This window comes from Rattus rattus, chromosome 3, assembly GCF_011064425.1.
Source record: "Rattus rattus isolate New Zealand chromosome 3, Rrattus_CSIRO_v1, whole genome shotgun sequence".
NCBI classification, from domain to species: domain Eukaryota; kingdom Metazoa; phylum Chordata; class Mammalia; order Rodentia; family Muridae; genus Rattus; species Rattus rattus.
In genome coordinates this window covers 6,712,853-6,740,043 of record NC_046156.1, presented here as the reverse complement: position 1 = coordinate 6,740,043, position 27,191 = coordinate 6,712,853, and the positions used below count along the sequence as shown (strand labels likewise).

Here is a 27,191-nt window from a genome sequence, read left to right as displayed (position 1 = left end):
TGACAGTCGATCCTTTCCAGGTCAATAGAGCCCAAGGTACAGGGACATCGTTGTAAGAAGTTACACTTTTTTATTCATTGATGAGCAAAGTCTTGGTTCTACCCATCTCCCAGACTTCTCCCCCTCCTCTGGCAAGCCAGTCAGAATTACTAGTTTGAGCTGGCCCATGCTTATTTCATGGTTTTATATCATCTACTCAGGAAATATACTTACCTCCAAACCACATACTGTCTTTTCTTCATTTGATTGTTCTTGTACATGTGCTCTGTGAACTTTTAGCAGAATATTAAAAAAATATGTTTAAAGGCAATACTAAGATATGTTATTTAGTAGTCCTTAGACTATGGAGCTTAGCATACCATGCAGACAATAACCATAAAAGAAGACACAACAATTTCCTAGAGACGAAGCAAATTAAGTTAAATAAATGACCCACAAGGTCAGAACTCATTAACCCCATCTCAAGTATGCATCCCAGCAAGCTGACCCGTTTTTGTAATACTCAAACTCAAAAGTGATTAATTTATTTTCTCTCAACTCTTGTAATTGGTCAGCTGTTTGTTTTTTTCCTAAACAGAGAAACCAATTAGACTTCTACATGGTAATCCCAGGCACTTGACATACATGATCACCTATCCTTGCAGGGATGTCAGAAGGAGTCCATGCATCTACACATCTCTCAGAGGTAATAGGCTAAGAAAGGGTCTGTTGCCTTTGCTCACTTGTAAAGATGAGATGGGTCACCTCAAAACGGTCACTCTGCCACGATCAATATCAACTCCAAACAAAATATTAACATTCATTCAGTTCATTTGTTTGAATTTTTGTTTGAAAACTAGCAGAAAAGGGTCAAAAGCACTCCCTTCTTGGCAAAGAGAGAAGAGAAAGAATTTAAAGTGGGAAATATTTTGTTAAAATCTTTATCATTTACAAAACTCAGAGCCAAAAATCTGCTTGTTATAGACCTGGAGAGGAATGTATTTTGTAACACCTTCGATTCTTGGGCACTGTATACAGTGGCTTTGTTATAAGGTGCTTAGAATTGGGTCTCTCTGCCCTTTGTATTTCGTAAAGCCACGTGGGGGCAGGAAGTCTCGTGGGAAGACACTTAGTCTCTGTGTCCCTGTTTCATCTCTTCTAGGATCCAGGAAGGATTTATAAAACAGCACCACATAGCAATGCAGTTATCACGATGGTCTATTTTGGTAAAAATGTGCACGTATCTTACGACGACATAGACTTCCGAGATGAAATCAAGATTTATCAACAGCACTGTGGAGGAGAGAACCTTTGTGTCTACAAAGGGAAACTGCTTGAGAAAGGTATAGACGAACACGGGGGAAGGCGCTTGGGTTGACGCTCCAGATGAGCTGCTGTTGACATAATATCAAAATGACTTTAACCACTTAGTGAAATTATGCACGTCGAGGGAATTGTAAACCAGCTGTCTCAGAGTAGATCCAGATCCACAGCTCCTTGATTGAAACTGGAGCAGCCAGCGGTTGCTCTTGCAGATTGAAGGAGGAGGAGTGTGGAGTGATTTAACCTGGTAACAGATTGATTTCGAGACAGAGATATGTGATCCTTAAACGACTCAGAAGTAGGCTGTTTCAAACACTGCCAGTTAACTGGTTTGCCACCGTGAATGGTATGATGGGCTATCATAAGGGAAACATCACAGACGGACAGTTTGTTAGCATATACGGAGGCAGAATCGAAGGTTCAATAGATTCCGCCATGGGTCACACCTAAACAACTTGATGCAACACATTGTTTAAATGCCCGTTTCAGTAATTTGCACTTCCCTTCGATTCTAAGTCCATATTTGTCAGTATAAGGTGTTTTTATTTATAGTGCACTGTAGTGTTTCTTCTATATTGTTTATTGGGGCAGCAATGAAAAGAAGCTTTCTTTTCTCGTTTGCATAGGAAAGTCTCTTTAGGAAGCTCCATTAGTTTCCATAGCTATTTAGAAAATCTACTGAGAAGCTGAGAAAAAGAGTTCGTCAGAACAACATAAAATTATTTTATTTTCCTTTGAAGTTTCTTTCGCCAGAGTGACTCTACTAGATAACGAAAGATTTGGGGATTACATGGTCTGAGCCTCCCAAAAGCAAACCAGATGTGGGAACATTAGCTTTAAGTTGAAGTGAAATAAATCACGGTTCTCAGTTTGTTGGGAACTGGTACCATTTTTACAAAGTTGTGGAAACGTGGGAATTTACTCTGGCATTTCTCAGTCACAGAGTTCCTTCCCACCTCTTGGTAGATGAGGGAGGGGAGGGGACCCTGAGCTGGTGTGTCTCTTGAAGGGTATCCCTGTAACTTTGGCCTGGTGGGGAGGGGGGATCTATGTATGGTTCAATGCTACCTCAGCTCTCAGCAGCCAAAGTGCCAACCTTTTCCTAAAGGGAAAGGTGTGAATTCCAATGAGCTTTGCTTGTAGGAAAAGAGGCACACACCCTTCTCTTAACCCAAGCAGCTCGGACACAAATTAATTTTTTTAAAAGTATGTTGTCTGGGTGTTAATTTATGAGGATCAATGAAAGTAGCTATCATGTAAAAGTAGAATGCTCATGTTTAGATGTCTATGTTTAGACAATTTGCTGGGTTCTGTATCACACAGCATGGATACAGAATAGCCATTTAGTGGAGAACGAGACTTTCACAAATGCAGTCTTACCCTGGCTGGGTAGTCTAGAAAACAACACACTGGGTGGACCAAGGATGCAGACCGAAAGCTGACTGAGGAGGCTGCTGCTGGGCAAGGGTTACTTTGTATACACACTGAGCCTGGGTCTCTGTGTGGAGACACTGAGTAATCTTAAACAACAGCTTGGAATGGAGACTTAAGTCCTGGATTCTCTCCCCTCTGTGTTGTGGTCTCTGCTTACCTTGATCAGTAGGAGAGAGCCCTTCGAGACTGAAGAGTGGCTTTGTTAGGGGGCTACCACGAGGTGCAGCAACTAGAGTGATTTATCCAGGCTACCAAAGATCTTCAGTGCTGTGTGATTCTGTGAAATGAGAATAGGTCTAAGGTTTCCGTGGAGAGTAAATAAAAGCCTTTATGCTTTTGGAATAGCTCACTCGCTTTTAAAGATGTGGCAGTTGCTAATTTTTCTTGCTTCTTACAAATTAAGAATAACAACAAAATTATGGAAGAATGGGGCTTAGAGCATCCTTTTAGTCCCAAAGCAATTCCCCCTGCTTCCTGTAGTTAGATTAATGGAGTCCGGGCCACAGTAGGCTGCTTTAATGCACCCACGGAGAGCTGGCTGTATTTACTTCTCCTAAAGACTGCAGTATCTTCCAGGCGCTTTGACTTGCCATATGTATCCTTTCAAACAAAAGAGGCTTTAGCCTGTGGGCTCATGTGGGGCAAAGAAGCTGTAGTTGATTTTTCTGGCCTTCTAATAGTCTCCTCCTCTTGACCCCATTTTCTTAGGGGCCTCCTTTCTCTTCCCAACGTGCCTCTTCCTCCCTATAATGAGCCTCTTTCCCAAATAGAGGGTCCTCTTCCTGGGATGTTTACTTGGCCCCCGATGATCTCTCTTCTCTCCCCCTTAAACACAAATCCCACTCAGCCATGAGTCCAGTTGTGTCTCTGCCTTTTTGCATAACTTTTGCTGGGGTTTCTCTCAATAGCTGTATTGGGAGTCTATCTAAACTTAGAGTAGAAGCTCTCCACTGTATTCTGACATCATCTAACTGTCCTTTACTTCTTCTCTCATCTGATATTCATCTTGATTTTTTTAAAGGTAGATTTATCAAGCTATAAATGAAAATGTCATGATATCCACCCATTCTCTGTGTGTGAGCTAATGGTGTTCAGGGATTGTGTGAAATTTGGGAATGCTCTTGTGCTAACACTTCAGGCTTACCATCATGGCCGTCTCTGCTTGCTCACAGCCTTCTCTCTCTTCTGCTGACCTGTTGAATCAGCAGCTGCTTTATTTTGCTGAATGCGGAACCTGCCGTAAAAATGATTACATCCGCGCTCCAGAGAACGATCTCCAGATGGGGATACAAATGTCAATAATATTAATAATATATTGTATTAATATATTGTAATACAATCAATGTAGTAATAATAGTAGTGCCTACAAGGATATATTGTAGCATGTTTGTGTGCTCACATTGTAATCTGTCTTAGGGAGCAGAATTGGTATATACGTATGTATGTATGTATATATGTATGTATGTATGTATGTATGTATGTATGTATGTATTAGATACTTATTGGAATGGCTTACAGGCTGTGATCTGGGTAGTCCAACAATGGTTGAAAGTCTGGAAAGGAGTTCTTTCTATGAGATTGAACGTCTCCTCAGTCCCAGTCTGGTTTCCTGGAGAGATGCAGGTCTTCAGTCTGTTCTGGAATCCGGAAGTTGGTTCTAATATGTTTGTGTCTCAGCCACAGGCTGGGTGGACTTACCAGGGAGAGAGAGAGTCACCAAGCAGACAGGAGGCCAAACTTCCTCTTTCCAAGTCTTTTATCTGGGCTGCCACCAGCAGGTGCTGTTCAGATTTAGGGCGAATCTTCCTGCTTTAAATAACCTGACTAGGAAAGTCCCCCACAGGCCTGCCCAGCACCCTGGGTTTCAGTTGATCCCAGATGTTGTCAAGAACTGAGATAAGCACCACATAATTTCTCCTCACTAGATTGTTAGAATGGTTTGGTTTGCCCCTTTCCCTCTGCGTGGGCTCCAACTTCCTGTTTCTTTACATGTATCGCCACGGATTACGTACTATGAACTTTGGGTTCTGACTTTTCTACAGTGTGTGCTTAGGGGTACGGGAGTATTTGGAGTCAATGTGAACTCTCAACTCCAGAACCTTGCTTCAGCTCGTGAAGTTTCCAGTTCTGAGGGTGGTGTCTGATATCAAATGTTCACCAATGACCTGTCAGAGGCTCAGCCCCTCTGCTACTTGATCTGTTTGCTGAGCGTTAGTCTCCCAGGGCTGAGAAGATAAATGTCTCTTGATCATGGTGTTAACAACGGCAGGTTATCTTCTATGTCTGGAGGACAGACATCTGAAACGAAGACAATCTCGGATGGTGTTCCTTGCAGAGCTCTAGCCTGTAAGCCTTCCCTGATTCTGTCCAGTTTTGACTCTTCAGAAGGGCCAGTCCTCTGCTGGTGACAATGTTGTCCCTGAAGTGTCTGTGTCTGGCTCTGCGTGGTCTCCTCTCTGTATGTGTGTTTACTTTTTTGTGAGAACGTCGCATATTGGATCTGGGAAAACCAACAGCCAGAATACCTTCCTCTTCCTTAATGATGTTCCTGAAATCGAAACAGGCTTTCTTGTATGGTCTGTGCCTAGCTAAAGAGGCAGGTAGGCTGAGATTAGTAAGTCTGCCGAGACCCAGGTTGCTTCCTGAAAACTTAGTCTGCTCGTGAGCTGTGGAAGATGGCTGTGATAGCCCCATTGTCCATGGTTTCCCGTTAAAGTCTGGGTGTTGATTTACTAATTAAGGCTCCAGTTTCCAGGATCCTCTGACCTTCCGTGTGACCTCTTAGAGAGAGCTTCTTATTAGTCGAAATGCCACAGGTTAGGGGTTCATTGCCTTCTGCACCAAATTATGGCTGATTTCACGGACCGGAAGCTTCGGGGTGTTTTTCCATTCTGTACCCACTTGGAGCATTAGTGAAGAGAACACAGCAGGTGTGGGAAGGCCCAGGCAGAAGTCCACAGATTTTTTCTGCATTCTTATGAAGTTTGAGTTTTTCACAAATTAAATGCTGCCCCCTTTAAGTTATCAATTTCTAAAGACATGTTTAAGGAAGAGGATTTGATGCCCTTACTTCATAAACCAGCAGATCAATTATTCCTCTGTGGTTGAATGATAGATTCTTAAACAAACAGACTTCTTATGCATACAAGTGTTTCTTTCTCTGTATCTATCGTCTATCTACCCATTCACAGTATTTGTCTTTTCCTTTAGTATCCCAATGATACTCATCATCCATGCACAGCAAACATCTCTGCTTTCTGAACTTCAACTAAAGCTCTTTCTTATGTCACACATCAAGTCACGTATTATGTCATGCATTGTGGTGTGGGTAGACTGGGACCTCCCATCTCTGTCATACCCAAGTTAAAGATGTGAAGCGTTCCTCCGTGAAGGATGAGGACAGGGACTCAAACTCCATGCTCTCTGTTCTGCATTCCTCCGACGACTCCACCAAGAAGCCACCAAGTCGGAAGTGGGAGAAATCACCCTATTTTAAGAGATAGAATTACAGAACAGACAGAGATCAAGGCAGGGGACGCCAAATCTTGTTCATTAACTTTGGAAACCTTCAAAGACTCAAGTCGCTAATATCAGGAAGGCTCTCTAGAAACACATACATGGCAGGGGATGGAGGTGTACCATGCCTGGTAGTTCATTCCCTGGCTGTGTCACCTCCCTAAATTTTCTTTCCTCAAATATTTATTTTATTTTATGTGTCTATGTCTGTGTCTCCATGTGTGTGTTTACACATGTGTGGACGTGCCCAGAGAGGCCAGAAGGTATTGGATACCCTGGAGCTGGAGTTCCAGATTGTCGTGAGCCACCTGGTGCATACTGGACACTGAACTCTAGTCCTCTGTAACAGCAGCAAGCACCCTCCACTTCTGAGCTGCCTCTCCAGCCCTTCCCTGTGTTTTCCTGAGAGTATCTTTTCCTGGTGGTACTCTTGGAGTTCAAAGGAACAAGCCACAGAAGAGCGAACTACAGTTATGTAGACTCAGAGTCAGTCTGTAGAGTTTGGATTGTCTTCCTAGCCTCTGACTGAAGAGTCTGTTTGTCATTAAGACCGGTGCCCTTTTGATCCCATTGTGCCTCAGCCTTTCCAGAGGCCCACCTCTTCCTTAGTTTAACTCTCGTCCTGGATACTGAGATGGACAGGATAAGACTTTTCCAGTAGGTCTAATTCTTAAAAGACAAGTTGCATTTGATTTACAAAGTTTCCAGAGCTCGCTGTTGCCTCCTCACGGACACTCAAGAACTGAGCAGGAAGAGGTTAAAATAATGACTCACTGATCGATTATCCAGGACCTCCCACCACTGTGAAGGAAACAAGACACTAAACTAGCATTGCCTCACGGTTTTACAAATGTGCTGCACAGCAAACATCTGAACTGGGGTTCTGAGGTGTGAGCGAGACCCTGCAACAAGAGCGGCTGGAAGCCAGAAGTGCGGTTAAAACAAACAAACAAACAAACAAAAAGAAACAAAAGCACAGAATTTGTCCCCAGTTCTACCACAACACCTTGGAGCAAGATACTCTTTGAAAAGGATCGGCAGTCTGGCTTTAATAAGTCCCCCAAATGGTTCCATTGCACGTTAAAAATTTGAAACCCCCAGTGCAACCATATTTTAGCAGATTGTACTAAGAGCTGTGATAGGTGATAAGCGCATGGCAGAGATGTGGAACCTCTTGAAGGGCTCCTGGAAGTGTCACGTGAAGCAGAAGTCTGGGTCACTCTGTTGAGCATCTCTTGGGCGGGACTTTATTAGAGAATTGTAAAGATTTGGAATGATTAAGATTGCATCACAAACATCAATCCTTAATCTCTTGGTAACGTGCTTAAGAAGGAAGGGAGAAAAAGAATCTCAAAGGCAAACGGCCATCAGCTCAGCTTGGAGTTGAAATAACTCTCACCAATATAAGCATCGTAATTAGACTGCTCGATGGTACAGTTGAAATGTAATAGTGTGTGAAGGCCTGTAGTGTGTGTGTGGGGGGAAGGGCAGAAGGTGTTGTGTACCCTTGGCTCTTGCTATAAGACAGTTTCTGAGGGTCCAGTCTAGGCTCTTTCATTCACAGGGAAACACTTGACTAACTGAGGTAAGTCACGCTGTGATGGTCCAGCTCGTGTGAGATCCTGGTTTCCACCCTCAGTACTGGAAAAAGTTTTCAGACAAAAAAGTATTTTCTGTAGCATAATGTATTCTTTTTGAAAAGGAAAGAAACAAGTGTGGTTAATAAGACATGCTTATGAAGCCAGTCCTGCTCAGGGATGTCTGTATTTGAATTCCAGACACCTTTCAGTTTATCTCCAAGCGTCACCACGGCTACCCCTTCAGCCTCACCTTCTATCTGAATGGGATTCAGGTGAACAGGATCAGCTCCTGCTGTGAGTTCAAGCACCGCAGGAGCTCCCGCTTGGGAGGCAAGAGAGGCTACTTCGGGTTTGTGTGTGTGGAGAAGGCATCTCCTTGCTACAGGTATGAAAGCACGCCCTTGGCTAGAGAGGGTGTTTTCCTTCACACATACTTTTCTCTGCACAGTTCTTGGAGAAAACTAATCAGTACATTCAACCTTATAAGATGTAAACCAGAGTCCCAGTGCCTTAGATAGACGAGATAAACGTGGTGGAACTTTGAATTCTGTCTTGCTTCTCATCTGTCTCTTACCTCACACTGCCTTAACTTCTATCTCTGTGGGGAAAGGGACCAAATTTTCATCATTTCTTTCTTCTTATTCTTGGTAATGGCCCGAGTCTAATACCCCATAACCGTGTAGTGTGCCTTCCTTTTCCTCCTCCTCTGCCTTCTCTCTCCCCTCTGTCTCTGTCTCTGTCTCCCTTTCTCTCTGTCTCTGTCTCTGTCTCTCTCTCTCTTTTTCTCTTTTCTTTGTGTGTGTGTGTGTGTGTGTGTGTGTGTGTGTGTGTGTGTGTGTATTTTGGGATATGGCTGCACGGGTTGGATCCAGGCCTACATTTGAAAAATAGAGTCAAAGGTGACTCAGACATTTTTGTCCTAGGGCCCGAGAAGATGGTCCAGTGGGTAAGAGTATTTGCTGTGCAAATGAGTGACCCACATTCAGATCCCCAGCACACACACAAAGTTCAAACATGGATTCATGTGTCTGGAATCCCAGCGTTAGGAGGCAGAGACAAGCAGAGCCCAAGAGTTTGATAGCCAGCCAGCCAGCCTCTAAAACGGTGAGCTTGCAGTTCAGTTGAGAGACCTTGTCTCAAAGAGGACATGTAGAGGTGGACACCCAAGTTCTGCTCTGCTCACAGAACCCATGGTCAGTTGCTGCTTCACTCCTCCTCACGCCAAAAACGAAACCAAACTCAGGACCAAAGAGGTTTGTCCTGCACAACCGGAAAGATGTATGTTCAACATGCATTTAGGATTAGTGGTAGAAGATGCAGTTTGGAGGGGCGGAAGAACAGGTTTAGTTTTAGACACAGGAAGGTTTAGATTTCTGTGAGATAACTCAAATGACAGAATTCATGATGACTAGCCAGTTGGGTTCAGAATCTTGGGTGAGGTGACTTGTTTGGATTCAAGAATATTTTGTATAGCGATGGCAGGGAATCACGAGATGGGGGGACTTTCTTAAGACATTGAGAACTTCAGACAAACAAGCTTCCTACAGTTCCTCTTCAGGGTCTCATGGAGGAAGAGTCCCTAGAGAAGGAAAGACAGTTTTTGAAAGGGAACCCCGAGGGAGGATTATCTTAGAAATAAACGTTTGAAGACTTAGGCAGTGATTTACTGAGGCAAATGCGTGGACAGGCTACATATGAGTACAATGAAGACTGGTGCCTCAACTTCTCACAGTACAGTGAGCAAATATCTGAGAAGAGCTGAGGGATGAAGGGGTTAGTTTCACCCATGGTCATGAAGGGCATCATGGTCAAAGAGGCTTAGCAACAGGAGTGCGCAGGGGTGTTGATGGTCAGGAAGCAGAAATGAATTATGTGGTAAACCAGGCCCCAGTGGATAGGATGGTGCTGCCTGTGTCCAAGTCCTTTCCCTTCAGTCAGTTCTCTCTGGGAAAGTCCTCACACAAACGTGAGCCTCACTGATACCATAGACGCTCATCAATCTCCTTGGGTGGACAATCTGAATTGCCATCCAAACAAGGTGGCAGGAATATGAACTTGACCACAGTGGCCTTACAGAGTAATGAGTGAACTGATGATACTGAAAATCTTTTACTGGAATTTTCCTTTAAGAAATGATAACTGTATGGTTGTTTGGACAGTGTATGGCTTGAAGGGCCTCTTAGTTTTCAAGAGGCAGTATTATGCCATTAACTCATGCTAGCAGATAACACTGAATCATGGGACAAACTTCGATATATAAAGAAGGAAGTTGTTAGAGTTTACTTTAGTAGATTTGAGAAACTGGGATAAAGAATTCAAGTAGAACTTTCAGTTTTGAGAAAAGAAGAGCTGGTTGTGCAGTGGGCATTAGATGGTGGGTATGTAATGAGTTTTAGCTATAGAATGTGCAGTGAGTGCTAGCTTGTGGGTGTGCAGTGGTGTTAGCTGGTGGGTGTGCAGTGGGTGTTAGCTTGTGGGTGTGCAGTGGGTGTTAGCTTGTGGGTGTACAGTGGTGTTAGCTGGCGGGTGTGCAGTGGGTGTTAGCTTGTGGGTGTGCAGTGGTGTTAGCTGGCAGGTGTGCAGTGGTGCTAGCTTGTGGGTGTGCAGTGGTGGTAGCTTGTGGGTGTGCAGTGGTGTTAGGTGGCGGGTGTGCAGTGGTGTTAGCTTGTGGGTGTGCAGTGGTGCTAGCTTGTGGGTGTGCAGTGGTGTTAGCTTGTGGGTGTGCAGTGGTGCTAGCTTGTGGGTGTGCAGTGGGTGTTAGCTTGTGGGTGTGCAGTGGTGTTAGCTGGTGGGTGTGCAGTGGGTGTTAGCTTGTGGGTGTGCAGTGGTGTTAGCTAGCAGGTGTGCAGTGGTGTTAGCTGGCGGGTGTGCAGTGGGTGTGCAGTGGTGTTAGCTGGTGGGTGTGCAGTGGTGCTAGCTTGTGGGTGTGCAGTGGTGTTAGCTGGCAGGTGTGCAGTGGTGTTAGCTTGTGGGTATGCAGTGGTGCTAGCTTGTGGGTGTGCAGTGGTGTTAGCTTGTGGGTGTGCAGTGGTGTTAGCTTGTGGGTCTGCAGTGGTGCTAGCTTGTGGGTGTGCAGTGTGGGTGTGCAGTGGGCAGTAGCTGGTGGGAAGCGCTACTTGCACTATTTCTTAGAATTGGAAATAAATTTCTTACTTGATGTTGAGGATGAATTGGAGGTTTGAGAGAAGAGAAGAAGTATGAAACAGAATCCAGAGAGTAGGCGAGTGAGAGGTCTCACACAGTAATGCTCAGATTAACACAGGCAGGATGGTGTTCTGTTTCTAGTTCAGATATTCTGGTTGTGCTATTGAAAAATCATTTCAGAGATTCCCACTGACCTCTCAAGAAGATAATGGCTTTATACTCAATCATCCATGTGAAGTCAGGGTGCTTGAATGAGAAGTGTTGGGCTCCTGCATTTAAACACTTGATTATCAGTAGGTTCCACTGCTTGGGAAGGAAATTGAACCTGTAGGGAAAGGAGCCTCCTGGAGGAAGTACAACACTGGGAGAGCTCTGAGGCTTGATGCCCTGGCCTCACTTCCTGTTCTCCCTGAGGCCTCTGTGTGGATGAGATGAGAGGTCTCAGTGTTTGACTGGTAGCTTGCTTCCCTGGATGGACTCCATTTCTCTATAACTGCTACATTTGCCCATTCTTCCCCACATTGACTTCCTCATCCTTTCCTATCTTAGTAACAGAGAAGTAGCCAGTGCACAGAATATTCTTAATGAGTTGTTGTGCAATCGGAAACTGGACTACTAAGCTCTAAGCACTTTCTTTGGAGGACTTGGCAAGAGCAGCAACATGCGACTGTTGACATTTGCTCTGCTACTCAGTGCTTCCTACCTTCCCTGAAATCCTATGAGTTAATTCTTGTCACCTTTCCAAGAATATAAAAAGAGTTATGAGATTAAAGAATGAAACCCTTCACTCTCAAGTAATTTACTTACAGTTCTTAGAGAATAGTTACATTTTTTTTTAAATGTTAGCTTCAAAACCACGTCTTCCAAACATGTCAGTGAATGTTTGAGGCAGTTGCCTTTGCTGTCCCCTGGTCACAGGTGAGGCAAAGGTCCTCATATGGTAGTAGAAATGGGGAAGGATGAGTGGTCATGGAGTCTTGTTTACTTGACTTCTGTCCCACTTAGATGACTTGAGATATTCCAGTAATGTATTTGAGCTTCAGTAATCAGAACCATCATGCTGAATTACACTGAGAAGTGAAAGAGGTAGTCAGTGATGAGGGAGCCAGATGTTACTCACTTTGTCCAATTCCCTTCAGCAGATGGGCTATAAAACATCTGAGCTTTCAGCAGGGAGTCCCCCAAGCCTTTACACAGCACAGCATACATTCAGGGTAGCAACAAATCACAGGCTCTAGGCCCCAGTTTGTGGTTGCCACTGATGAAGGAAGAGATGTTTGCACAGAAGGCAAGGCTAATGATGACATCCTGTGACGATGTGTGACATTGTTATCCTGGGGAAACCACACACTAAGCACATCATGGTTATGGGAAAGACCTTATCATGCTTAATTTGGGTGAGATCTTGGTTCCTATCCCCTCATGTTCTACGACCTGGTCTTTAGCTGGAGTGTAGGTTCTCTCAGTTCTATCACCAAGGAGATGCTAAAATGTTAGGTGATAGAATGTGGCACTTCTTGTTATGATCTGTTTTGGGGGGAGAAAAAAGACTAAGCAATTTCCATGCTGCTTGAAGACTCAAGATGACTGAAAATTCAATAAAATCTTTCACTTAAGAAATTATCGTGGGCTAGGGGATGGTTCAGTGGTTGCTCAGGTATGAGGGCCTCCGTTAGGAACTGAAGCTTACCAACTGGACATGACTGTGTACCCTTCTCCTCCCATGATGAGATGGCTGTGGTAGACTAGTAGTTCTCCAGAGGCTCGACGGGAGCTTACCTGGTATACAGAGGTTCAACAGGAGACCCTATCCCGAGGCAGGAGGAAGGTAGCAAACAGCAGCTGAGGGTTTCTCTGATCTCTACAGATACAATGTGTTCAGAACATCTGGGTGGGTCACCAAATTCGAGGTGCAATGACTTCTGCAGAGTGTTTCTAGAAAAGCTTACCACCAATGAATCCATACAAGTGTAGGGAAGGGCTTCAAAAGGCCATTCTTCAAAAGCAATAATGGAAATTCTGTTTAAAAAAAACACACACACAGACTCCCAAGGTACTTAAAAAGCACAAAAAACAATGGTTGATTTTTTTTCATAAAAACTAATTACTAAAACATGTTGAATTGACCTTAAATGCAAGTTGTTAATGTGTTCTTGGAGCAATGAATTGTAAAGGCAATAACGTCTTTTTTTCTGATTATTTTTACATGTCTCTGTTTAATGTATACTTTTATTTATGTGTACGTGTGTGTGTGTGTGTGTGTGTGTGTGTGTGTGTGTGTGTGTGTGTGTGTACCACATGTGTGTAGGTACCACAGAGGCCAGAAGAGACTATTGAACACCTTGGAGCTAGAGTTGCAGGTGGTTATAAGACAACCAAGTTGTATTCTAGGAACCAAACTCTCATCTTTTAGTCCTGTGAGAACAGGAGGCTCTTTGAAGTGCTGCGCCATCTCTCCAGCCCCTCAATTATATAATAGCTAAGAACTGATGACCTGTATATCCTGTCTATCTTGTCTGTCTATTTATCTATGTATCTATCATCTGTCTATCTATCCTATATCTCTGTATCTATCTATCATCTGTCTATCTATCTATCTATCTATCTATCTATCTATCTATCTATCTATCTATCTACCTATCTACCTACCTACCTACCTACCTACCTACCTACCTACCTACCTACCTATCTATCTATCATTTATCTACATAGCATCCATCAATATATTGGATCATTACCTATGTGGTTATTTATGTGTGTATAAATTACATTTATATATAAATTATGTTTGTATATATATTACAATTCTGTAATTCCTGTAAAAAGTTCGATGGTATAGTTTTTGATTGATGAGAGCTTTTAAAATATCTGTTATTGTGCTTAAAATTAAGAATATAGGCCCATATGCCAGATTTCCATATTAATAAGAACAAAATGGCTTATTTTAAATTGGTCTATGAAAACAAGTAGCGTATTTCTCATAATTTTTATTATGATCCACATGAGTTGTAAAGTTTATGACTCCATCAATCTACTACACACGTTAATGAAGGCTTCATGCTGTTACTTCTCACAGGTGCATTATTGCAATGGGCCTTGACAGAAAACCATCTTCAATGAAACCTAAGAAGGAAAAGATTGCTGAGAAAAAGGAGGAGTCACTGAAGAAGAATCAGGGGAAACTGAGGAAGGACAGAGAGAATGCACCATCGAAAAGGAACGAGATGGAGAGGAAAGAGTCCTCTGTCTCAGCCGCATTTTCAGCTGAGGAAATAAAATTAGGGGTCAAAGAAGTGAGGACGGCTATAGAGGAAATGGAATGGAAGGGCAGGATAGGACACGGCGTCTGGGAAGAGGACCAGGACAACGCTGTTAAATACGGTAACCCAGGGTGGACGCCCCTTGCCTCTACTGTCATCCTAAATTGTCATAGTAACATGTGAACTATAGCTTAGCTGTAATCTGTAGGCAGCCATGGCCTACTCCCTTCATTTTGTCCTGTGGTGTTTTGAGGGGAGGTGTCCTGGCCTTGGAAGCACTGAGGTGCTTGCTATAGGGGTGAAGACATAAGAAAGTTTCTGTCCTGCTTACTAGAGCCAGGGTTCACACCCATAGAGATCATTTGACTAAATAGAATTTTGCCTATTTATTTAGTCTTTGGACACGATTGCAGGAGTACATTGACTGTCCACTTTGGGGCTGGTAAGTACAATATATGTCCAATATATGTCCTAGTATTTGGAGCTAGGACATCACTTCCTAACAGGAGCTTATATTCAGTTAGAAGTCCTAGAGACTGCTTATCACGTTTTCCCTTCCTTTTTCTCCCTCTCTCCCCTCCCTCTCCGCCCCTCCTTCTCCCTTTCATAACTCTTTTCTCTACACAGACACAAGCACGCCGAGACACATACGCTCACACACCTGCACAGTGAAAGCTAAAGTGGTAGCAACAGGAATAATACCATAGGCTCAGAGCAGTGTGTGTTGCCAGACACTTTTTCCACTCCCTCAACTCCCTCTCACCTACGTGGAAGCATGCCGCTCTCTTCATTTCACAGTTGTAAACGGGTCTCTCTCATGTGCAGACAGCACATCAGAATTGAGATCCATACCCATGTGGATCTCCTCCCAGACTATTGAATCGTTCACTGTGTACCCATGTTCCCAGGTATTATGAGACCACTTGTGGGGGAGGGGTCCCCTTACCTCTTGAACGTAAAGGCTGGATTAGAGGAGCAGTACAGGTTTTCATTGCCTGTGGAAGCTCTGGCTTTAGGATCCTCTTCGTTACATCATGTTGCTGCAGGAGGGTTGCAAAAATCCTGGAGAAAGGGCCAGCGTTCTAGGTCTCGTATGTTGATGACAGAGAGAACGTGGTTGCTATTTGAACAGATTTCACTCATCACTCCGGCACCCTGCTCACTTTTGTCTACAGTCCTTCCTAGCTCTCTTCCTCCTCTGGATGGGGAATTTTCAGAAATGAGGCATTGCCTCGGGGTTAGCATAGAACTGCTTAGTGCAAGACTTGGGGCTTGTGAAGGAGGGCAATGGGAGATGTCATCCCTTTCCCTTGTTTTCCCGGGAGAACTGGTGGCAAGTCACGGCGCTCTGCGGGACCTTGGCTGATCACATAGCCGGAGCTGGGTTAGAAAAGATTCTAGCAGATGTGATGCTCCACATCTGTTCACCCAGTGCCCCTCCTCTTAAGTCAGCACCCGGGAAAACAATCTAACTGAATGATCTAGAAGAACTCGGGATGGCAGAGCAGACCCTATTAAAGGAAGGTTGCTCAAACACACACCACCAGGTCATTCCCATTTAAGCCAAAAAGTAGGTGACACAGAGATGGCTCTTCCTGTGCCCCAATGAAAATGGAAGGCTGGTGACTGATGGAGGACTGAGCTCTCCTTGGTGTGATGGGAGGTCAGCACATGGCTCTGACGGGGTCGAATTTTTATATTTTGAAGGGAAATGTAGAACTCTGTTGAAAATAGGATGCAAAGCTGTTTCTGTCTTCCCTGGATATCCCTTTTATGTCCCTGTCCTGATTGTGGCTACTGTGTTGCTCTGGTTTAAATTGAGACCCCCCCGCCCAGTGACCTGCACTGCTCCCAAATGACGGCACTTTAATGTGATTTGTGCTGCTGAAGACCAGCCCCTCCACTACCCCATGACAACTGTTGTTAGTGCTGACTCATGTTCCCGATGACCTATAGCTCATGGGTTGAGTTTAGTATTGCGGTTTCTAATACCACAGCTTTGTGCTAGTCAGGTTATGGATGAAGAAGCTGAAGCTTAAAGATGTTAAATTGCCCAGTGTCACATAGCTGAGGAACGTTCTATCTGAGAGGAGGACATGTGACACCTGATCCCCAAACCCTCATATTTCACTACTATTTACTGCTATGGATGGAATTACTACATTACACGTATTACATTACATGTTCTGTCAGGCTTATCTTGTGACTAATATTGTATAATGCCGAATAGTACATATATGGGGCTGGAGAGATGATGGTTCAGTGGGTAAGAGCAGTTGCTATGCAAGCATGAGGACCAGGGGTCAAACTGCCAGGACCCATGTAAAAACTGGGTAGAGTCACATGTACCTGTTACCCCAGCACTGTGGAAGGGTGCAGCCAGCAAAATTCTTGAGTCCTAGCCAGCTGCTTGCAGGTTCAGTGAGAGACCCTGCCTCAGAGGAGGAAGATGGAGAGTGAGAAGGGATGATGAGGGAGAGAGAGAGAGAGAGAGAGAGAGAGAGAGAGAGAGAGAGAGAGAGAGAGAGAGAGAGAGAGCACAGGATACCTGTTGTCCACATACAGGTGCAAGCACTAAACACATTCACACACATATGTGTACAGACACATATGTACCCACACATGTGCACACCTACACCACGTACATGTGTGAACAGCCACACACATGTGCACACTACAGACACATATACATGCACACCCACACACACATGCACACACATATGCACAGCCACCCAATGCACACACACGTATGCAGAGACATACAAATACCTACACACATGCCCACACATATGCACATGTATATACATGCACACATCACACTTGTGTGCCAGCCATATAATGCTCTCTCTCTCTCTCTCTCTCTCTCTCTCTCTCTCTCTCATCTGGCCTCTAATATTTCTTTGATACCATTTCACTTAGGTTTACTCTTTTTCTTTTGAGCTTTGTCCCAAAGTATTCTACCAGTGTTTACAATGTCAGAGTCACAGATGTGATTCATGCCAAATCCTGTACACATTTTTAAACATACATACATTTGCATAACAAAATGTAGTTCATGAATTAGGCACAGATGCTTAATAGCAATGGCTCCTACAATAGAATAATTATGAGAATACATGGTGAGGGCAGAGCTGGGGTCTAGCTCAGTGGTTGGTTCAAACCTTACCTAGCACTCACAATACCCCAAGTTCAGCCTCCAGAGGGTGGATATTCTCTCGTAATAGTTATTTTTAAATTACAGTTTGATTTCTAGGAATTTCCATGTATTATTTTCAGACTGTATTTGAGCATGGGAGATGGAAGGCAAGCACAGCTAAACCATGGGTAAAGTAGGAGCTGCGCTTGATACCATTTCACTAGTTAATGATGAATCCTAACTAACCAAACCACGGTGTGAACACTCATGCGTCAAAAGTAACAACCGAGATTGCTGCAGACAGCGAGTGCACAATTTACCTAAATCACATTCCCTCAACAAAGATGGGAGATTCCTTGGTGGCTGGAGTTATATTACCATCATGTCTTTTGATGAAGTCTTATACCCTTCTACATAGAGATTTTTGAGTTAAAGCTTATTAGTGAACAGTTATGAAATTGCCCTGGGGGCTGCAGTTATGGTCTACCTGCTAAGAGTGCGGACTGCTCTTCCATGGTACCCAGGTTCAGTTCCCAGAACCTACACTGGTGGCTCACAACAACTTAAGTCCAACTGCAGAGGATCTAATGCTATCGATGACTTCTGTAGACACCTGCATATGACACACACAACATAACATACACATATGACAATACAACATGACACATACAACATGACACATGCATAACACAAAAATGATTTACACATGTGACACATACAACATGACACTCATGTGAATCTCTCATGAAATGACACACATGTGACACACAACATGACACACACGTGACACACAACATGACACAGATGTAACATACAACATGATTTATACATGTGACACACACAACATGAAACACACATGTGAATCACACTGAAATGACACACAGATGTGACACTCACAACAAGATACACACATGTGACACACAACATTACACACACATAAATAAAATCATATAAAGAGAAATTGCCCTGTAACCTGCCCAGCAATGTTTGAATCTGAGTCTCCTTACTTTCTTACCATTTACTCTGTGTGTTGAAACATGAGCTAAATTCCTCACCCTACTGTTTTTTCTATGGTGTTGTTTCCCCGACGTGTGGAGACCTCACACTGGCCATCTTGTTGTGTCTACTTTGTTCTTATTTTTTACCTCACTCTTGTTTTCACAAAGGAAACATTTTCTGGGCATAGGGCACTCATTTCAAAAGTAACCTTCTTTGACTGCAGAGGATGGGCAGTTCTCAAGTCCCTTACCCAGGAGTCCCCACCACCAGAAGAGTCGAAGTGTCTAGGAGCTAAAACACATAAACATCGGGAAACCTTTATTTCCTTCTATCTTTTAACTTGAGGATGATTTTTTTTTACTTGCTTAATTGGTTCTGCATGAGAGCCTCTTGCTGTCTGTCTTTGGTTTGCTGTCACTTTGAGATTTTAAGTTTGGGTGGTGAATTAAGAGGAAACAATTAAATATGAAAGGTGAAAAATTATAACCACGAGAGACAGCTGGAGTTTATACGATGTGACAATTTGCTTTCCCTGGTACAAATTTGCTCTGTCCCTGTAGGGAATGAAGTAAATTTGAGGCTGTGACAGCGACGTTCTTTTTCGTAGAGTTTTTATTCTTGGGTTGTAATTATTTTGTGCATTGTAGAAACGAACACTTTACATGGTTCGTCTTCTGGCTTAGCTCTAGTCATCTTTAGGGCTTTGCTCCTTGTCCATTCGGCTCTCAACGTGCTATTTGCAGGCTATCTCTCAGGTCCTTTGGATGTGATTAATTGAATTTTTCCACTTCACTATTAATTAGAGTGATATCCAAATATTTTGAACAATCTTCATATGAAATGTGACCTCACTGGGTCTCCAGATTAACTTCCATTATTGTAATCCTGTTTTTCTCATTTTTAATTTGCTTCTAATTTATTCTCTCCTACAAAGCTTCCCCTTTTCCATTTGGTCACTGTGAGTAATGGTTGTCCACTTATAAATGAGCCTTTATTAGCTTCCAGCTTTGCCAATTTTGGGCTTCATTTCTTTTTGTGCTGCTGTGTGTAGCTGATTGCAGTCTTTGACCATTTACTAACAGTCATCTCTGTTCCCTAAATTGTGTGAAAAAGCAGCAGAGACAGACCCAGGAACCAGGGGACAATGGAGCCCGAGTTCCCATTAGAGTGAAGTAGTTGAAGGTCCCAGGCTTGTTTGCATTGTTACCATGGGAGTTTCTTCTTTCAGACTACGAAGAAGATTTTGAAATAGATGAGTTAAAACAAGATGAGAAGGAGGACGGAGAGGACCAGGATGATGACCAGATGAGTAGAGGAACCAAGTCACCCACCGAAGGTGAAAAAGATAATGTAAACCCCGAAAAGGAGCTTGAAACCTCTTCAGAGAAGGCACTAGATGCCCATGACAGTGAGAACTTCGAGGATACTGGATGCTCAGACAGCGAAGAGGATGACAGACAAGGCAGGTTGCAGAGTGTGCCCCAGTGTGATAGGAACTCACCTTTCCTTAATAAGACAGAGATGTGTGACCTAACCCAGGAGCCCCAGCCAGCTGCCCCTCAGTGCATTTCTGAATTGCAGAGATGTTTCTTAGTTGGTTTGTTTTTCTTAGTTTGGGGAACTTTGGCAAGAAGTCAGCTTAGGCTTGTGCTGGACTTGTGTTCTGTCTAGTTAAAAAGTTACTCCATTCTTTTATCTCAAAATATTTCAGTACACACACACACACACACACACACACACACACACAGACGCACCCTCCCACCCACACAGGCACAGGCACACGCACACGCACACACATGAACACGCACACACATGCACACACATGCCCACATATAACATAGCTTCTGTAAGGGCTTGGGTGGTATTCCAGAAAGATACTGAGGCAGGTTTTGGGTAACAGATTTATTGGAAGAGTTACTAAAGCCACCCACCGAGAAACAGTCTGCAGAGTGGGAAGGGTTCTGAGTGTGGGTCCCCTCACAGTTCCCAGGGGTCCTGTGTAATATGATTGATGGGTAACCAGACTGACCCCGATTCCTGGCTCAGGCAGCAGGAGAAAGGACAACTTTTGGATGTGCTGCCTGTGCTGATTTCTCTGGCTACCCTGAAGTCCCTGTGGGACATTGTGACTGGCAGGCTGTATCAGTAGGGTGCCTGTCATTTCCTTCTGACAGTAAGAATGGCAGTGTCAGCTCTGAGGGTGGAGAAAGAGGCTCCTGCACTTGAGCCCCTAACCCAAGGCCAGCAGCTTCTGTTTGCTAAACGGGTTCTAATCGCCGTGGGCTACTTATCTCTGTTCATTTCTTGAACAGAGGATGTAGACCTACTAAGTTCACAGAAGGGTCCGTGGCTTCTTTAGAAATCTTTCAGCTTAAAACAACTGTAGGTGTTCAAAGGAAACATACATCTCATTTCAGGTAGGAAAAGACTTTTAAAAAGACTGTAATGTCCTTATGTCTGTCTGTCCAGAGAAACGTTTTCTATTTTGTTAGATACAAATATTTGGTTTATGATTTGTGGCTTTTGGCTGAAGATTTCTCTCCGTACCTCTTGCCTTCTATCAATAATAATAATGATTCTTACATACTTAAGTCTGCATGGCTTCGAAATTTGTAACTCGAGAATTAGGTCAAATTTGGCAACTTTTTAAGTTGCCGGCTTTTACAAAAAATTCCTTTTATTCCAAATTATTTTCTATATAAAATTAGCTAGTTTTGAATCTAGGAAATATTAAAATGGTTTAAACAGAATTAAGCAATCAGTTTGGTTCTGGGTAAATATTTAGCTTATAATTCTACTTTCTTCAAACTACAATTTAAGAAAATTTGTTCTAATGTTTAATGTACATGTACTTAAGGTGAACCCAGCAGATTCTATGGGGAGTAAAAGGGAAAATGGTTTTGTTTCGAAGCCAAAATGGGTCCACGAGTATGTGAACAACATATTTCATACTAAACTCTTCAATGGCTAGGTGGGGAGTAAATGAAATATAACTTTAAAAATCAGAATGAAGTTAACTCAGTATATAACAAGATCAGCATTCATAGTTATCACAATGTCAAACATTATAGTATTTTAATGTATTGAAATGTTCTATAACTTGCTATCCACACGTTATATTTCTTACACTAAATACATGTAACAGGTGAGGTCTCTTCTCAGTTTGAACACACGTACTAGAGTCTACATTGCAGTTTGTTATGACACAAAACTAAATGATTCAGTAGAAAAAAGAGGTGTCACCTTATAGAAAAGGATTTGCCTCAGTTGGTATTTTTAAAGAAATTGTCCATGGGCAATTTATTGATAAACTGATTTAAAAATGTGTTTGGGTATAAATATAAGTGGCTGGGAACACGAGTGGCCTGGGTGTCTGTGCCTGCTGTAAGAATGGGAGATTGTGAAGCTGCTGACGACATGGAGATTCCGTGAGGTCCTTGGCTATCCATTTGTCTGAGTTTCATGCTTTCTGGAGGTCACATCAACCTTCCTAATACTATATATATTATATTTTTTTCACAAGGAGAAGGATACAGGAAGTGCTTGTCTTTTCCACACAGGGAAAGCTTTGAGCCTTTGCACCATAATTACTGAATAACTGGGGGATGGGAAACTTTGATGCCAACTGCTGCCTGCCTGCCATTGACTGGAAAGTCATCCCACTGAGGCAGTGCCATAGCTTGTGAGCTGACGCCTGTTTATTAGGACTCTTTTATGTGCTGAGCCCCACACTAAATATGCTGCGTGAATTCCCTCATTTACCTCAAACAACCTTAAAAGCAATTACATTCCCCTTTATCTACATTTCACAATACATAAGCTTGCAAATAGTGAAATTAAATAATCCCAAAGCCGGTGCATAGCCAGAAAGAACTGCAGTTCAGTTCCAATTATAAGCAAACCTCAAGACCTGTACTTTGTAGAAAACATACATTTTCAAAATCCAAAAATAGCCATGTACCTAAAACTCAGACAACCTTTCAACCCAATGAAAAGAATTTTTTTTGGGGGGGCCTCTATAGCTCAGAGGTGTTTTGAAATTGTGCTACCTCTACCTCTGTTTTCTTGTTTAGCCTGTTTTGTTTCTACAAAAGAGAGATGAAAAACGACCAGTTTCTAAATTTTACTAGGTTGACCTTCGTCTCCATGTATAAAAGTTCCTCTTCATTCCTAAGCCGTGTAAGGTCTCCTCGTAGTGATTCTGCTCACTGCGGTGCCCAAGCTAAGCCCGTAAACCCTGTCAGTAGGTCGGTTTTCAGACATTCCCTTGTATTAAGTTTTCTTTATCAAATTAGCCAAACTAATAGCAAACAAAACTGTGCTAAGGAAGCCAAGATGGGGTGTCCTTTTGCTTTTTCCTCACAGAGGTTTTGCTGTAAAATGCCTTCCAAAGTACTTTGAGTACTCTTGTGATCGCTGATTAATGTTCACGACATGTGGTTCTTAGAATATTAATTGAAAAAGTGATGTAGAATTCCTGTTACTACATAGAGGCAAGATATGCAATGTTTTAGGCATGGTCATAGTCTCAGCCATTTCACAAATGTGGAAAACTTAAGAGGTAGAATTGAGCTTATAAGCTATTAGCTCTTCTCATTTTAACAAGGAATTACCCAAGTATCCTTTCAAAAGCTTATTTGCATCCAGGGTGTGCACGCACATTGCTATCTCGACAGTGCTCCGAAATATAATCTCACTGCTTGCCGGTTCCTGGGAGGTCTCCTGCCTTCTGACCCTCTATTTTAATCACATTCCTTTGTGATGCTCAACACTATGCCTGTTAGTATGGGAAGTGTTAAGAGTTAGCGATTTTATCCAGTTTAGTACACAGCATTTACTAAAAATGACAGCATCATGGTGGATTTCATGGGAAATACAGCATTTCACCTACGCACGTGCGAGAAGCATAGCTTGGGCGTCGAATCCCAGACACCCGTCCATCCCTTTTATTGACATGATTAAGAAGCTTGCTGTTCGTATTTGGATGTGTTTCATTTGATCCTGCCTGCACCTGTTCCCAGGGGCAAACAATTGCCCAGACTGTCACTCTCATGGCAAGTCAGCCCTGTTTAAACTGCCAGCTAACAATTGCACTCATGCACTTTTATGAACACGGTTTTGGGGCCCATGAGAGATAAAGAATAGAGGATGAAGAGAGGACCCTGCTCCAAGAATGATGTGTTCAGCTTCCTGCCATTTAAAAGGAGTGACATCTCTCCTCTCCACATTTGTGTTCGCAACCCCGGACACTAATTTACTAGCAGAAGATGTACTGTCAAAGATGGATGCTGTAGTTCTGATGGGAAAACGCTGTGTGACTAGGAATACACTTTTCACAGGCTTTGGGTAGTAATGCCTGTGAAGAGGTAAAGGCTAAGTAATTCCTCATGAGAGAGAAGGGAGAGACATCCAAGAGAGGCTAGGGATCAAGAGGCAGACAGTGTCGGTTCTCAGACCGCTGAAAAAGCCAGACTGGAAGCATCTTTGTCTTCCAAGAAAGTGTCCATTTGTGTATTTTTCAATCTGATGAAGTGGACGTCTTGGACTTGAAAAGTCTCAGCGTTACAAAAAAGTCAGTTTACTTGGCATCAAGAGTTCTTCTAGCTTTGGGTTTTACTTACTTGGATATGTTTTTTGAGGGATTCATACATTCACACTGTGTCTCGATCATATTGGTTTGGCTATGTAGGAACGTGAAGAGAAGCACATGTCCAGGTCCCCTTCTGTCTTGACCTTGTATTTGGCATGTTGTCGTGTACTGAGCTTGCAGTGTATCATGCTCACAACTGGGAGAGCCATAAGGAGACCATGATGTACAGACAGACGTTATGTGTAATTTTTGCGTAGTTATTGACTTGTTTTGTTTTGTTTTTATGTGTTTGGGTGTTCGTCTACCTGGTGTACCTGACTGGTGCCTGTGGAGACCAGAAATGTCTTTGAATGCCCTGTAACTGGAGCTATAGTCAGTTGTAAACTGCTAAGTGGATGCTGGGAACAAAACTCAAAGCATCCGCAAGAACAGCAAGCGCTTTTATCTGCTTAGCCATCTCTCCCGCCAGTTAGTCATTCCTTAATAACGCGGTTGCTGGAGTAGGAAGTCACAGATTGAAAAGAAAGGTTAAATTCACCATTGATTAGTTTACACAAGATATCATCAAATGAATTTTTTTCTCTACAGTTTTGACTTTTTGGAGGCATGATCTCATTATGTTTCTCAGGCCGGGCTGGAACTTGAGACCCTCCTGTCTCAGCCTCCTACATGCTGGGCACAGAAGCATGTGCCACAGTACCTGGCTTTGCCACACTCCTGAACCTATATGGTACAAGTAGAAATGCTCTGACTTAGTACAGTTCCAAAGGAAGGAAGATTGACCAGGTCGGAGGTGGAGGCAGAACCACGTGGTTCTAGTCTCCGTGTTGTATTCACTAGGAAGCTTGGCAAGTTCAATCAGACAGTGTAGAGGTGTCTACACACTCTGGAGCCCTTGCTTCCTGTGGTAGTGGTACTGTCAGCAAATATGTCCTTATAAGTTATACATTTATCTCACTGGTGGACTGAAATATTTCAGTGAGTAATAATTACCTTTTGGTGGTCATATGCCCTCTCTTAGGACAAGTGATTGGCTCATATATTGGTTTAATTTGTATTTCTACATTTTGAAGTCTCTATTCATTCTAGAGCAGTGGGTCTGAACATGTAGGTCGCAACACCCATGTGCATATGATATGCTGCATGTAAGATTTTCATATTATGATTCATAACAATAGCAAATATACAGTTATGAAGTAGCAATGAAAATAATTTTATGGGCCACACCACAACACGAGGTATATTAAAAGGTTGCAGCATTAGGAAGGTTAAGAACCACTGTTCTAGAATGTTCATTGAGTATCAATTACTTGTCTCATTAGGTATTGTCTGTGCAGAGTTCACCTGAGCCCTGATTCCTGGTATGAGCTTTGACAGTTCACAAACTCATGAGTATAAAACAGGAGTCATGGTAGGATATATGTATTCATAAGTCCTGGAGGCATTGAAGAAAATAGGAGTGTCATTCTTGAAGGCTTCATTTTGAATTCTTTTTTCCCCATCTTTATTAAATTGATGCTTATTTACATTTCAAATGTTATTCCCTTTCCCGGTTTGTCAACATCCCCCTAACCCCTCCCCCTCCTCTTCTATATGGGTGTTTCCCTCCCAATCCTTCCCCCATTGCCGCCCTCCCACAAGAATCCTGTTCACTGGCGGTCCAAGGGCTTCCCCTTCCACTGGTGCCCCTACTAGGCTATTTATTGCTACCTATGCAGTTGGAGCCCAGGGTCAGTCCATGTATAGTCTTTGGGTAGTGGCTTAGTCCCTGGAAGCTCTGGTTGGTTGGCATTGTTGTTCATATGGGGTCTCAAGCCCCTTCAGCTCTTTCAGTCCTTTCTCTGATTCCTTCAACGGGGGTCCCGTTCTCAGTTCAGTGGTTTGCTGTTGGCATTCGCCTATGTATTTGCCGTATTCTGGCTGTGTCTCTCAGGGGAGATCTACATCTAGTTCCTGTCAGCCTGCACTTCTTTGCTTCATCCATCTTATCTAGTTTGGTGGCTGTATATGTATGGGCCACATGTGGGGCAGGCTCTTCATTTTGAATTCTTAAACTTAGTAATTAGAGAAATGCCATTGGTATTATAGCTGAAAAGATTTGCGGGCTTTAATGGCTTGGGCTCCTTGGGCTTGATATAAAGTTTTCATCGAAATTAAGATATCTTAGATTCTAGCTCAAACAACAAGAACAAGCAGAACAAGGTAAAAACAAAGACTATGAGAAGTGGTGGATTTTAAAGCATGCTCCGTACTAGAGAGTGGGGATTGTTGAAAACCCAGCCTTGCTCTTGTCACTGCTTTAAGACAGAAGGTGCAGGTGCTGATGGTGAGGAGAGCGAAGAAGGCAGCGACCCTTACTGAGAGGCCTCCATGGCACTGCTAGGAAAAAGAACCATCACCTGATGAGTGGTGCAGTTATCCATCTCTTCTGCAAAGGGGAGGCAGTAGATGGTCACCCAAGAGTGTGCACTTGATACAGAAGCCAAGGCACAGCCTTCTTCTCTTTGCAGAGTATTTTGTGGCACGTGGGATGCTCTCAGGGTTTATGGGTGGGTGAGCCTATGCAGCCAGTCAATATTGTTAATGACACAGAGAAAGGAGAGATGGGGATTGCATGATCGAATGTCCTGGGGAAAGCAACGATCCTGCTAGGGACCAGAAGCAGTGGGGGACATGCAGTCCACTTTGGCAAAGCCTCAGGCATGGAGGACACATCCTTTCCTGGACAGGGAGACCAACAGCTGGGTCTTTCACCAACAGGACTGGGGGGAGCCTTGTGGGGCTGATGGAGTCAGGCAGGAGGCTGCTGCTTTACTCTAGGCCTGCAATAGCCTTTGAATTCTAATGACAGACATTTTCAAATATGTCCTCGAGACAGCTTTAAATGAACGTTTTATATAACCCATGCTTTTATTTCTAAGAAAGAAAAATACAATTCATGGTGGAAATCCCATTGCGTGGTCCTGAAGCTTCTTCTCTAAGCCCCGTGTTACCCCAGGATCTGTACAGAAATGGGGACAAGGGATGAAAGTGAGTGTACACCAGGAGATGGAGACATTTGAAAGGGGGACTGCGTGTGCGTCAGACGTCAGGTTCACTTGCCTCTTAGAAGCCTCTCAGTTCCCCTTCTTTCTCTACTGACCTTAACTCAGAATTGAACCACAATGGGTTGCCAGTCTATGAAATAAGATAATATACCTGACAGAAGCTACTAAAGAAAGATAGAAGGA

The 27,191-nt window shown here is 43.3% G+C and overlaps 1 protein-coding gene across 1 annotated transcript in view; it reads left to right on the top strand.

The window, feature by feature from the left end:
* Erich3 (glutamate rich 3) overlaps positions 1 to 27,191 on the top strand; it is a 94,997-nt gene that overhangs the window by 49,265 nt on the left and 18,541 nt on the right. The window contains exons 8-11 of the mRNA XM_032896544.1: positions 1,142 to 1,322; positions 8,031 to 8,217; positions 14,053 to 14,357; positions 19,600 to 19,833. Coding sequence (XP_032752435.1) covers positions 1,142 to 1,322; positions 8,031 to 8,217; positions 14,053 to 14,357; positions 19,600 to 19,833 — 907 coding nt within the window. The remainder of the gene's footprint in view (positions 1 to 1,141; positions 1,323 to 8,030; positions 8,218 to 14,052; positions 14,358 to 19,599; positions 19,834 to 27,191) is intronic.